Here is a 14,543-nt window from a genome sequence, read left to right on the forward strand (position 1 = left end):
GTTCGACAACTTTTCCGGTGAGGTGTTTGGCCGGAAAAGTGACCGGAATATTCCTTTTGTTGAAGGATATTCTTGTACCTTGTCTGAAAATTCAATTTTCGAATGTTTGTCTGGATACTATATCTCGTCATTCACCAAACATCTTTATTGTTTTCAGAAAACAGATTCTGACTTTTCAGGAAACTTTCTCACCTAACTTTTGGCGAAAAACCACCAGGAAAGACTCACATCGACGAAGAACTGAAGTAGACGAAAAACCCAGTTCTTCGTTGATTTGGTCATCCACGAAAAACATCTTCTGCGAAAGACTAGAGTCAACGAAGAACCTAGTTTTTCATTGACCAAGGTAGTTCGTGGACTATATTCTTCATGGCCTAGTGTTTCGTGGTTTCAAAGTTGCAAGTTTTTCACAGAAAGCTTTTATTTCAATCATAGTTGTTTAATTTGATTTTTCAAGTAGTTCTTCAAAAACAACAATAAAAAATGAGTACAAATCCTTGGGATTGGAGTGATAGCTCGAGTAAAGCCAAGATCCTTCACAATGGATCAAGTCGTTAATGCCTAAACAATTGATGACCGCTAGTCAATGGGCATGTGTTGTTAATCAAAATTAGAGTATTCAAAATCTTCTCATGAGCGAGAGTGAAACTGGAAGCAACAATCGTCCACCAAAGTTAAATCATATGAACGATTATCCATCATGGAAAAGTCGCTTTCATACGTATGTTCTAGGTCAAAATACAGAGTTGTGGACATACTTTACTACACCATACAATGAGGCTCTCGAAGAAGCAGGTTCCAATCCACTTACTTTGGCAGGAACGGGCGAAAGTGATAAGAAGGCTTATGATCTTGAGAAAAAGGCCTTTGCTATCCTTACTCAAGCACTTCATAAGGATATTTATCATCAATTCGCGTATTGTACCACTACAAAGAATTTGTGGGACGTTTTGGAAGCTAAAGGAGAAGGAAATGCAGCAACAAGAAAGATCCGTCATGATCTTTTAAAGAAGGAGTTTGAGAGATTTTTTTCATGGAAAATGAAACACTAAACGACATGGCTACTCGGTTCTATTATTTGCTTAGTGAGATGCACTCATACAAGTTTAAAGAGACTGCAAAAGTGTGTTGCTTTGTCTACTACAGAGGCTGAGTATAAGGCAGCAACAGAAGCATGCAAAGAACTTTTGTGTTTAAAGAGATTTACGCAAGAGCTTGGCTTTATACAACAACGCTACATGGTCTTTTGTGATAATGAAAGCACTATTCACCTTGCAAAGAATTCTATGTTTTACAAAAGAACAAAACATATTTATGTTAGGTATCATTGGATTAGAGATGCTATTGAAGACATGCTATTTCAACTTGATAAAGTCCATACCGATGATAATGGTTCCGATATGTTGACTAAAGCTTTAGCAAGGGAAAAGTTGAAAGTATGTTGCTCCATCATCGGGATGGCGAACTCTTTCTCATAAACAAAAAAGGGGAGATTTGTCAGGTTATTTTTTGCCTATGAGAAAGCTCAATCCATCTCTAAATAACATGGGTTATATTACTAGTTTATTTTATAGTATATAAAAAGAAAAAAAAAAGATAAATTGGTTTTGGTTATTCTGGATGCACTTGACGAAAAGGATCAAAATAATCTTGTGGTGAATAAATTGTTTTGTGGGCCTTGGGCTTCTGATGGGCTTCTGACATCAAGGTGCAACAAAAAGAAAACAAATTATTTAGTTTTGTTGGTGAACAATTTTGACGGACGAAAACAACAAATATAAAAATAGGGTTTTATTTGGATGTTGGTGAGTTTTCTGTTGTCACATGCTATAGAGTATAGACGAAGGAAAAGAAGAATACAACTCTCATACTTTGAGTGTTTTGGTGAAGATAAGAGACGTACGAGAGATTGTTAATTTTTAGTGATGATACCTCTTGCTTGCTTACTCGTTTTGATTTTATTCTATATATTTGAAGTTAGTTTGTGCCAAGTATATAATGATTTTGTATGCCTCTAGTTTTATCTATCGAAGACTTTGTATTACTATTATTGGTGATAGTGGATTTGAAGCGGCTTTAGTACTCCCGTGGTTTTTACTCTCATTTTCGTGAGGTTTCACGCTAAAATTTGGTGTCTCTTTATTGTTACTTTTATACCTTTTTGTTTGCATCCTCACAGGTTCATTCGAGTTGAGAAAACTTTTGGTCAAACGAAGTTTGCTTCCTCATTTTTATTTACCGTTTGTCACCGGGTTGCGCGTTTTTTCCCTATAGTGTGGGGGGTTGATGCTACAATGTACAACAGTTGATACGGAGCCAGGTGTACATTACTGTGAATCAGCCAACTTTGTTTATCATTCTTGGCTAAACCTCAGATGCATATGTATGTTTGGACTGTTTTATGTGAGAAAACCATAAATGAAGCTGAATGTGTTTACAGCGACTATGCAAGTGATGTGGAAGATAGAAAGTGCACTTCTGGATACGTATACCTGTTCACTAATGCGGCTACCTGTTGAATTTTAAGAAAACAGCAAAGTGACACTTAATCATCTACGGAGGCAGGATACGAGGCAGCAAGAACATGTGTTTGTCACTGCACGTAGTTTAAAGGATTAATAGAAATCTGAGTGAAAAACAAGATGAAATTCTTAAAGTCTTAAGTGACAATCCTTCAACAATCAAGCTGCCAAAGAATCCGGTTATTCATAGGAGAACTAAGCACATTGATGCTAGGTTCCATTATCTAAGGGATCTTGTAAGCCAAGAAGAAGTAAAACTGGTGTTTTGTAGGATGGAGGAACATATAGCTGACATCATGACCAAACCACTCAAAGTTGATGTGTTTCTTAAGATTCAAGAGATGCTTGGAGTGTTGGAATTAAACTCTTGACCAAAATTAGCCGCATGTTTAAGTTGTTTTTCGTTTTCGAATGAGTCCCGAGTCAGTAGTTTGTCTTTTTTCTTTTATTTATTTACTTTTTTTTTTTTTTTTGTTGTTGTTGTTGAGCTTTTATTGTTCCCAGGCTATGTAAGCCAGTGGTTGTTGATGGATAAGATATCACAAAATTCACATGAAATCTTTCGCAAAAAAACTTAAGATATTTGGAAACAACAAAATCAACCCCTTGGATTGATTCACCGTCTTTGTATGGATAAAATCTAGATGTTCGAACTAAATAATATTCAATGGTCAAGCTGGGCTGCCAGTTAATATGTACTTTGTATTCGTGTTGTTTGATTTTCTCCTAATGTACTCGAGGGCATTGCCACTTTTTTCTAGACCTCGCAATAAAAACCCATTTGAGTATTTTGAGCTATTTTGTGTCATTTTAAAAATAAGGATGAATCAGAATGGGTAGAAAATAATTAACAATGAGTCAAGATAGATTGTAATATATCTAGCTATTTAAAATAAATCGTGTGTCATGATGGGTTTTTACCAAAGAAAAAGTAGAAAATTAAAAAAAAAATCATTAAAATAAAAAAAAACAGATAAAAAAATCAGAAAAACAAAGAAAATAAGAAAAAATAAAAAAATGTTAAAAAATCAGAAACATAAAAAAAGGTTGAAAAATCAAAATATCCAAAAAAAATTTATTTTTTTCATTTTTTTTGTTTTTCGTTGTTTTTTATTATTTGTTTTTTTTTTAATTTTCGGGATTTTTTAATTTTTCTGAATTTTTGGTATTTTTAAATTTTTTTCTTTTTTTTTGATTTTTTTCAATTTTTTACTTTTTTGTTGTTTTTTTTATTTTTCAACATTTTTTTTATTTGTTTACAGTTTTAAAAAAAAAATATTTATTTTTCTGATTTTTTACTTTTTTTATTTTTTCTTATTTTTGGATTTTTTATATTTTTTTTTACCCAAACCCATTCTAACCCATACCCACACTAACTTTTTTTTTTCTTAAAAAACTAATCTTAACCCAAACTCATCCTAAGTTATACCCATCCTAACCCATAACCCAAAGCTGCCCACAGGGCCGGCCCAAGGGTAAACCGAATGAGGCTTGGGCCTTGAGCCACCAAAACTATAGGGTCTCCACAATTTGATGAAACCACAGTTCATTTATAAAAGATTTAGGGTGTGGGTTATCAACAAATTAGTTATTGGTAGTGTAGTGGTTTTGTGTATGTATGGATGTTGGTGAGACTCGGATTCGAATCCCTGGTTCACCATTTTTTTTCTTGTTTTTAAGTTTTAAACACAATCTTTCAAATAATTATACTTGGGCCCTTCAAGTTTAACTTTCAATTACATACATTTTTTTGGGAAAAAGACCACAAGATTTTACTTCGCTTTAGACCACCAAAATGGTTGAGCCGGCACTGCCTCCCAATCCATCACTTTTATCATTTTTGTCTCTTTATTATAAGTTTTGTTGTTCAAAATAATATATAAATTTCAATATTTATCAACTATGAAAATTCATCTATTCATAAAAGTAATTATAAAAATTACGTTTAAAAAATTGTAATTTTCGTATAAAGACTTTTCAAAATAACATAGTAATCTTTTAGATGGTTGAAATTGTATTTTCTAAAACTGTAAGTGACCAAAAACAACACATCCTTCCCTTCCCACCTCCATGACTTGGTAAAACATTTATACTCAAGTGAACACACAAGAAGATCGTTTGTACATTTTTGAACACCTATTATTCAGTTATAAAAGCACAGCTTTTCATGCTTATTTTCACCAAATAACATTAACAATTTCACATATCATATTTAGAGTTTTCAAAACGACTCATACAAAAATGGGTTTGTTGATCAGAGCCTTTTCCTTGATTGCCATGGTTGCATGTCTTACCTCAGTTGCTCATGCAATTGCAGGCCAAGCAACTTTCTACAATCCTCCTTACTTTCGTAAGTACACCCACATGAAGATTGACTAAATCCATTCATCTTCATATATATTGTTATCTGGATCTCTATACTATACATGAAAATAAAAGTTTTTGGAGACAAGGGACTCATTGGTTGTAGTTTCTCGGATAGAGGAAACGTATGCCCTTTTTCCACCCCAGGGGCGGACCTTGCTTTATAATAGGGGTAGCTCCCGCTATCACTTGTAGCTCCTACGGTAATGTAAATTTTATTAAAAAATGACATTTTTCCGATTTCGTTACCCCATTTTTTTTGAAACGTTGCCCCCATAATGATATTCTAAATCCGCCACCGTTCCACCCTCCCCACAGGCCACACCATACAAATAATTTACTATTTGTGACATTTTCTTGAGCTAGACTTTTTTTATCGATTAACATGAACAAAAATCGGGTTTGAATACCAGGCTGGTAATTGACCTCTTAATTACTCAAATATAACTCGACATATTAACCATACATTATTATATATATATCCAATGCTATCATCGCTAATGTATTTTTGGGAGTTTTTAGTTTCACCTACTGGGTTTTACTTTTTTCTTCTTTTACCACTCAATTTAAGAAAAATAAAACCTTTGACACAACCACACAACTTCTCACAACATCTTCATTGAGTCGGGGTCTTACTGTAAACAACTTTTTAGTTTACAGAAGTTTTAGTTAACGACTTATAGGTGTACGTTCAAATTTATCCCACCATATATTAATTCTAAAGAATAAATAATAAAATATTTTTAATAAATTAATATATTTGTGCTTCTTTCTTAAGTTTTATAAATTATCAAACCAAAAGTTTTATAAAAGATATAATTCGTTTACGTTAAATTTATTTTAGAGTAAACTGCCATTTTAGTCCCTGTGGTTTGGTCACTTTTGCCACTTTAATCCAAAACTCAAATTTTTTGCATCTAGGTCCCTGTGGTTTCAGTTTTATTGCCATTTTGGTCCAAAAATAAAATCAGGTCATATTTGTCTTATAAAATCCTACTATTTTGTCATTTTTCGCAGGGGCAAAATGATCATTTCTCTTTTATAAATAAATACCATATTTTATGAGACAAATATGACCTGATTTATCCATGAGGAAAATGACAAAATTGCAGGATTTTATAAGAAAAATATGATCTGATTTTATTTTTGGACCAAAATGGCAATAAAACTGAAACCACAGGGACTCAAATGCAAAAAGTTTAAGTTTTGAACTAAAGTGGCAAAAGTGACTAAACTACAAGGACCAAAATGGCAGTTTACTCATTATTTTAGGTACAAATTCGTACGTAAATCTCAATATTTTTCTGAAATTATTATTTTTAATTAATTTCTATTTAACATTTAAAGATTTTTTCTGTTGTAAATGTGAACGAGTTTGTTTTTTTACATTTCCTTTTTATTATATTTTTTTGCCTTCTTTGAATTCAAAAGTATTGTAACATTGTTTTTTTTTTTTTTTTTTTTAATTTCTATAGCGATTAGTTATCATAGAGAAGCGAAACGTTATCAACCGAATTCACGCCGCGAAGCGCATGATAATTTTCTAGTTTATACTCAACGCATACTATCTATAAACATATAACTCTAACCGATAAACCAAAACGATTTCTAATTATAAAATAAACAATTTTGTTCAACCTTTAAACTATCTAATCTTTGGTTTATCCTTTTGTCCTTCTTTCTTTGATCTTTGTCTTCTTGTTTTCACAATGGATCCAAATTATGACAATAGATTTTGTGTGTAAGTTTATTTGTTTCATTTATCTTCATATACCTTGTTTTGAGTCTTTTTTTTTTTTTTTTTTTGTCTGTAATGTAGCGTCTGCATGTTTTGTAACCGAAGTCCCTGGTAATATGCTTATAGCAGCAAACAGTGGTTTATTTGCCAGTGCAGCTGCTTGTGGGACTAGGTACCGGGTCACTTGTACCAGCGGAACCAACGAGGGTGGTCCGCAACCTTGCACAGGCAATAGCGTTGTTGCTACCATTGTTGATCTTTGTCCCGGGTGTGCAGCAAATGAAATTGATCTTTCTCGTGATGCATTTGCAGTGATTGCTAATCTTGATGCTGGGAGAATTAACGTTGAATATAATCAGTAAGTATACGATAGAAAATTCCAATTGGTCAAGTCAAACTTATATGGTTTAGATGAACTTTTGATTGATTTTCACTTATTCGCGATTTTCAGGATATGATTTAGCAAAAGACGTATGCAGGATGCCAATAATAAACTCTCTGTGTGATTTTTCTTCCAAATAAATTGTGTGATGGACTGGACATTATGTAAATCGCATAATAAACTCTTTAGTTTGTATCTTTATATCTTAATAAAAAAGAATTTGAATTATTATTTCCTTTAGTTAATTGGATTTCGTATATTATTTAGTCAGCCGATTGTTGTATCAGATCAGAAATCAGTAGTATAATGACTATGTGATATGATGTCCATGCATGATTAATTTGAAAATGAAAATGTTATAGAGGTTATCAAGCTTACTATGAATATTACCAATTTCTATAAAATCTTATAACTAGGAGGAGACGTTATTCACTTTGTTATAGGTAAGTAAATAAATTTTAATAGAACACGAAAAGGGTTAAAAAACCAAATCTTTCTTGCTTACCTTGGGTCGTTGAATTTTTTTTCATTTTGAACAGCTTAAATCACACAAAAAACGCCTTCTACGGGGTAAAAACCCCTGACCTCAGGAGGAGCAACATTTACAATGGCTTAGCCAATGGACTCAACCCTACCGGGTCGTTGAGTTTTGATTGCAATATTAAAAAATAAAATATGTTGTCCTGATATGCTAATTAGAACCAACATCCCAAGAAGCTTCAAATGCAACAACCATGTTGTAGTACTAACAAGGTATGAAGAGTACATACGTTGTAAGAACACGGGCATTGAAGTAATATTAATTTCACGCATCGTTTGTTGGTTTCAAGTTGTCAATCCCCATTCCCTAAGGACGACAAATCCTAGATCAGCCACTGCGATAACTCAAAGTCACTGACGACAATTACCGAGGGATTTATGTCAAATACCACGAATACAAACATAGGTATGTTTAACCAATTGAACCTTCATCTACATATTACTGACGAGAGTTTCACTGGCGGATAACTACAAATAGATTAGCAACAACTCGCTTGGTCATGTGTTTCACAAATATGTCCCTAATGAAGTTTTAACGACAACATTTCAAATTCATCAGTATGACTCAACATTTAACATACTTTACCGCCTACAAACAAAATACCAATATCACGGAATATTACCGATTCGCTTTATCACGTGTTTGTTGATCAATTTTGTTAATTTGTAATGGAAAACATGTAAAAGCAATGTTAAAAATAACCTGTTGATGTGGCCTTACGGATCATTTGAGTAACATAACCAATATGACATAACTAGTCCCCTAATTACTTGATGGTAGTAATTGTAAATATTGAATAGTTTAAGGGGTCAATTAAGATTTCCCTTTAGGTACCTTTTAATAAGAGAATATATAGAGTTTTCCATAACCTAACATCATTTATGATCATTATATATTGATTATTGGTATTGATAAACATGTATGAAAAACTCCTTAAGAACACCAATACTAAGAATTCTCTCTAGTGTGAGACAAGGTACCATAACGGGAATCATGACTTCATCTTTATCCTCAAAGATAATCATCCCTACAAGTAAGTATCTCTAATTTGGCATCTATATTTACTTTGTGATTGAATAAACATGATCAGGTTTTTTTTACTCATGTTTATAGATATAATCAACATGTGGTATCAAAGCAATGTTGATTATATCTAGCCAATCATGTTAATCGATATGTTGCCTTGTCCTCGCTCAAACGATTATCTGTTTTGCATTCACGTGATCTGCAAAAATATTCCTTATGGAATTGGAAGTTAAAATCAGTAAAATTGATTTAATCAAATTGGTAGATGAATCGTTTTTTTTTTTGGAAATCATCAGGCTTTCCAAATTATTATTATTATTATTATTATTATTATTATTATTATTATTATTATTATTATTATTATTATTATTATTATTATTATTATTATTATTATTATTATTATTTTGACAGTTGAATATAAGTTGCAGATGAATTAATTCATTAAATACTCATGAATGATTATGCTGAATTTTTCATATGAATAAAACATTCATAAAATCTAGTTTTCACACATGTACCATAATTGGTAATTAGATAAGCCCATCTAATTCTTTTATCTCTTAATTGGTGGGTTTAGATTGCTATGATGTGTTTTATATACCGTTAATTGTTCAGTCATTATATTTAAAATTTAGTGCCTTGCCTTATGTCGATCGCTATCAAAACTAAATTGTCTATATTTGTTGGTGTGAATCCTACCATCAATTTCGCATGGCTCTTTTAATTTATGAAACTAATTAATTGATGTTTCCGTATGATCTACATGAATTATATATTAAGGTTTCGCATGTGATATTTTGTATAAATTATTTCTGTATAAATTTTCGCATAACGTTTATACGAATTCGCATGCCTTATGTTAACTTTTGGAAGCCTTATTTTATTTGGTTTCGTATAACCATAACTTGCAAATGGCCCAATTTTAATTATGCTATTTTATGTTATTATGTGTATTGTTGGATAACGAACCCAACAACTAATTGTTTGATGATACACATAATAATTATAAGCCTAATTTACATAAATATTTCATTTCTGGCCCAAAGGTGTTATGTTATATTTATGTGCTTTACCTTATGTACGTTCATCATGGTACATGAATTTTGGTAAAAGCCAAAGCGAAGCCAAAGTTCATGTAGAACATTGAGACAGTCTTTATTTATGTGTGTTCAGAATTCATGAATTTTAGTCAAAGCCAAAGTTCATGTAGAGCATCAAACATAATCTATTATTTATATAGTTCATAATGGTTGTATTTTGGTCAAAGCCAAAGCGAAGCCAAAATTCAGGTAGGACATCAATCCGATTTATTATTTATTCGTTCATAGTGCTTGAATTTTGGTCAAAGCCAAAGCGAAGCGAAAATTCATGAAGAACATTAAGTTGGTTTTATTTACGTACGTTCATAGTACATGAAATTTGGTCAAAGCCAAAGCGAAGCCAATTTTATGTAGAACATCAAGACAAACTGTTATTCATGTACGTTCATAACATCTGAATTTTGGTCAAAGTCAAAGCGAAGCCATAATTCAGGTAGAACATTAAGTTAGTCTGTTATTTTGGTGTTATAGTAGACTATATCTTCAATATAATAATTTGTATTTGCTTTACTTGATTACCCTATAATGTAAATCACTCCAAGTTTTTTTCTTTAATCTGTATCTCATCTATTCAATCCCCTCTAATTAAGATGGGTTTGCTTACTAAAGAGTTTCTATATTGGATTGTTGATTATCTCTTAAGATATGACAATCCTACTGCTCTTTTCCGATAAAAGTATTACAGAAGAAAATTAGAGCATGAGTAGTGGGATAAGTCAAACATTATATCTCTTATGATAATCAAGAACCCACTTAATTATTGCTATCATGTGACTTATTCTAGATTCTAAATTTCCTAAGACTAATTTAATTTCTTTGGAAGAATCAAAATAACTCCTAAGACGCATGCATTACTCTAGATTCTTACTATAAAGATTAATGGCATATGTGAATACATCATGATGTACAATACATGACCCATAATTTAAAGGTTTACACATGAAAATCAATACACTTTTCCGATGCATTACATATAACTTTTCCACTAATACCTTAAGTTGCCTTAAGAATCAACTATATCACTCAAGAGTACCAAAGGAAAATGAGTGTGTTGATTAGCAGCATATTTCTAGGAAAAGGAATGCATGAAACTGGAAAATTAGATGTTGTTCATCTCACCACCACTAGACTTAACAGGAGGATACTTTTAAGATTCAGAGATAGTGTACAAGTACTACTTCCAGCAACAAGTTTCTTCAAAGGAAAGTCTCACTGCAAATTTATGTCATTAAACTAGGCATGAGCATTGAGACTATCCATAATTCAATGGAACAGCTGGCTAAGATAAGTAGTTAGATATTTATGATATTTAAGTCTGCTAATAATAATATTCCAATTAACACATGATGGGTTGAGTCTAGTTCTATATGTCTACTTACCAGAAATCAACAAATAATTAATATGAGAGTTAGTATAAAAATTTTATGTTAAGACTATAAGAACCATAATAAACTATTTTATAATTGGGCTTCATAATACTTTATATATTCTGTAGATTCTTCAGAATTTAGTATCAATATAAAAGCTACATAATCACAATTGTGAGGTTTGTATGGTTAAAACAGAGTCACTCTTACCTTAAACTCTCATATTATTTCTCATCTCAATCTTGATAGAAACCTTATAACATAGAACTAGATGATGCTACACTTTTTCACAACCTTTTGTTATCATGAAAATGAAAATTTAACAAAAAAAATGAGACCTACAAATTTCATACACTGAGACCAAATTTCATGAGAAATCATGACAAGGTTAATGAATGATGAAATATCATCAAATCTCATTCTTAGTGACTTATGAGCATGTGTTATAAGCCTTAATAATTAAATGGCTAAGGGAATAAATCAAGTTCAATCAGAAATTATATCATTGGAACTTATCCCAAAATGGAATATTCAGACATTATTCATTTATCATAATAGTTACTTGTGTCTAATATGTCCCTTATGGATCAAGGTATTGAAGGGGTATGGTCCCAGATCTCGCACCAGCATGGCCGCGAGTGACCATCACCCTTATCAAAAACCCCCACCGGCAAGAAATTAGTTGTGTCCGTGCGGGCACGCGCGAACACAACAGTCGAATCCAATCAGTCAAGGGATGAGAAGACTTACCTTGTGTATGAAAATGGGTGTTACATATAGCGATGCGGCTGGCACCGCATCCTATGAACATTTTCGTCACGACAAGGGATCTGGACAACAGCAACAGTTACCACAAGTGGCGATGCGGCCTAGCACCGCATCCCGCACATGTCTTGGCTAGAGCAAGAACGCGGAAACAACAGCAGTTACCGCGAGCAGCGATGCGGCACCGCATCCTACCCACGAGGCAAGTGGGACTGACGCCACAGAGCAAGTGGGACTGACGCCACAGAGCAAGTGGCACAAATGGCAGTCGACTGTCAGCCCATATGTAAGCAACAGACTGACACCGCAGTAGGACGTGGCTTCACCTCCACAACCGACAAGCCTGACACCCCTATATAAGGGCGGCGAGTTGTCAGTCTAGCCACTCAAATACCCTCCTTCACTCCTCGGTTATAAATACCCATCCCGGACCAGGTTTGAGGTATCGCTTATCAACTCCCTCACTACTACTACTATCACATACTTTGCTTCCCAAGCAAATTACTGATTCTCACGCCGGAGAGTGGTAACAAGGAGCACCCTCACCCCTTCCTCCTTGTTACGAGTCACGATGTGTTTTCCTTGTGCAGGAGACAGATCAGTGGACGATCCAGCCACCGATCCTCGAAAAGAAGGGATTAACCCTACTTGACGAGACCAGTGAATTAACCTCTCTTGGTTAACCACTGTTTTCATCATTGGTGCCCACCGGTACTCTTAGCACTTTTTTTGACATCTTTTTCTTTCTTGAAGATCATGTCTGATCGTCAAGACAATGCCACTGGGGAAAACCTCAACCCCACAAACTTGGTACCTTCGAGGAACACCACCCCAGCACAACCAATCGGCCACATAGGCACATCCGCACAGGGGGGCTCTCCCCCAGTGTTCATGCCAGATTTTTCACTGTACGGTTCTGTGATACCCCCAGGAATGGATCTCCATACCTGGTTTTACCAACAATAGACTGCCCTTGCGGCAGCCTACAACAAAGGTTGCGCAGAAGCGCAAATACCTGGAGGACCCACCCCCGCACTATACACACCTGCGACTCATATGTTGCAATACGAGTGTAGGGCACCCGCAAACCCGGCCTCCCGGGATAGGGTAGAGGAACGCGGATCCTCCTACTGTAGCGTCCGCACGCTCGAAGAGGACGACTCCACATATGGGTCCCGTCGTAGGGGCCCAATACAAAGCCGCCTAGGCCTACATGGCGACAATCAACAACCCACCGCGGCTTCGGCATCCATAGCCGTCTGGGACCAGAATCCCACAACGAGGGGTATGATCGCACCGACCCGGACGACCGTACATATTGCGGGGAATCCCATTCGGCTAATAGCCGACCAGGAGGTTACATTTATATTCCCCCCCACTGAACCCCGCACTACATACCTCTGCGCTGCAAAGCGCAACTAAACCCAACCCTATAGGCCAAGATCCGCGTGCGAAAACTCCAAATTCATACCGGAGATCGCCCACGCCGAAGTCACTACAACCAAACTCCCATTGACGATTGGGAAATACAGTGGTTCATCTGATCCGGACGACCACATGAACGTTTTTACCGGCGTTGGGTGCATGGGCAAGTGGGACGAGGCCACATGGTGCCATTTTTTCCCCCAGACCCTCACTGGATTAGCGAGGGCCTGGTTCGATTCTTTGCCAGTTGGATCGCTGGCTTCATTTGAACAAATGCAAGCAAAATTTCTAGCACATTTCAGCCAGCAGCGACGTCACAAACGTGATTCAATGGACGTCATTAACATCTGGCGCGGAGATAGCGAAAGCCTGGAGTCTTTCCTCATCCGCTACAATAAAGAATGCCTCGAGATCGGCGGGATAGCAGATCAAATGGACCGCAACCATTTCATCCGTGCCGTCAAGTACGATGAAATGGTCATGACCATCTCAGGCAAGGAAGGCTTGCCAGAAAAGTGGGACGGCGTCATGGCCGCGGTGAAGACGTACGCCCAAACCCAACGGTCTCTCAAACCGCACACTGGCAAGACGGAACCCCAGGTGGAAGGTCAATCCTCCTGCCAAGACACCAAGCATAACAACAAGTGCAACCGGGACACTTGGAATCGCGACAACGATTCCAAACCATATGTCCCGCGCAGTTACCAGCCCGACGCAAGGGTAACGATCAATACACAACGTGACCAGCGGGCATCTAAGAAGAACCAAGATCAACAAGCCGCCAAGAGACGTCCTCCTTATGGACGCACAATTCTTGCGACCGGCCCAGCCAATGAAGTCTAAAAAGAACAAAGACTTAACTCTTTACTGTGAGTATTATAAGGACTCGGGCCACTCAACCAACAACTGCGTCAGTCTCCGATTAGAGATTGAGCGAGCCCTGGAAGTGGGAAAGCTGCAACATCTGTTGACAGCCGCGCAGAAACAAACCAAGCGCATCACCCCCAGCGACGAGGGCACTTCCACAGGCAAAAAGACCATGTACATGGCCTCAACCCACATGATCCATGGGGGCCGTGGAAGGCCGCGCAAAGCAGCACGAAGATGGGACAACGACTGGAAAGACGAACAGGCCGCTTTCCCCAAAGTCCGAGGCGGACCGCGCGATAGGTGCGCCGTCGTATCACCGGCTACCTAGCTCATTACTACACGGAGCGGTTGTTCATCGACCCGGGCAGTACTTCTGACATTATCTATGAGCAGTGCTTCAACCAATTTGATTAGGAAGAAAAAGATCGGTTGCAGCCGGTAGA

The 14,543-nt window shown here is 36.0% G+C and overlaps 2 protein-coding genes across 2 annotated transcripts; both read left to right on the top strand.

Moving 5' to 3' along the window:
* The first annotated feature begins 4,641 nt into the window (after nucleotides 1–4,641).
* LOC110927641 (EG45-like domain containing protein) lies at nucleotides 4,642–7,246 on the top strand. Its single transcript, XM_022171146.2, has 3 exons — nucleotides 4,642–4,872; nucleotides 6,706–6,982; nucleotides 7,076–7,246. The coding sequence occupies exons 1-3, from the start codon at nucleotides 4,764–4,766 to the stop codon at nucleotides 7,080–7,082; spliced, it is 393 nt and encodes a 130-aa protein (XP_022026838.1). The 5' UTR covers nucleotides 4,642–4,763; the 3' UTR covers nucleotides 7,083–7,246.
* Nucleotides 7,247–13,362: 6,116 nt separating this feature from the next.
* Nucleotides 13,363–14,073, top strand: LOC110931404. Its single transcript, XM_022174800.1, has one exon. The coding sequence runs from the start codon at nucleotides 13,363–13,365 to the stop codon at nucleotides 14,071–14,073; it is 711 nt and encodes a 236-aa protein (XP_022030492.1).
* Nucleotides 14,074–14,543: the final 470 nt, after the last annotated feature.

The sequence above is a fragment of the Helianthus annuus genome, chromosome 3 (assembly GCF_002127325.2).
Source record: "Helianthus annuus cultivar XRQ/B chromosome 3, HanXRQr2.0-SUNRISE, whole genome shotgun sequence".
In the NCBI taxonomy this organism is placed as follows: Eukaryota; Viridiplantae; Streptophyta; class Magnoliopsida; order Asterales; family Asteraceae; genus Helianthus; species Helianthus annuus.

Coding starts and splice junctions, on each gene's coding strand:
- LOC110927641 (XM_022171146.2), top strand. CDS start 4,764: ATGGGTTTGTTGATCAGAGCCTTTTCCTTGATTGCCATGGTTGCATGT. Junction 4,873..6,705: donor CTACAATCCTCCTTACTTTC/GTAAGTACACCC, acceptor TCTGTAATGTAG/CGTCTGCATGTTTTGTAACC.
- LOC110931404 (XM_022174800.1), top strand. CDS start 13,363: ATGAACGTTTTTACCGGCGTTGGGTGCATGGGCAAGTGGGACGAGGCC.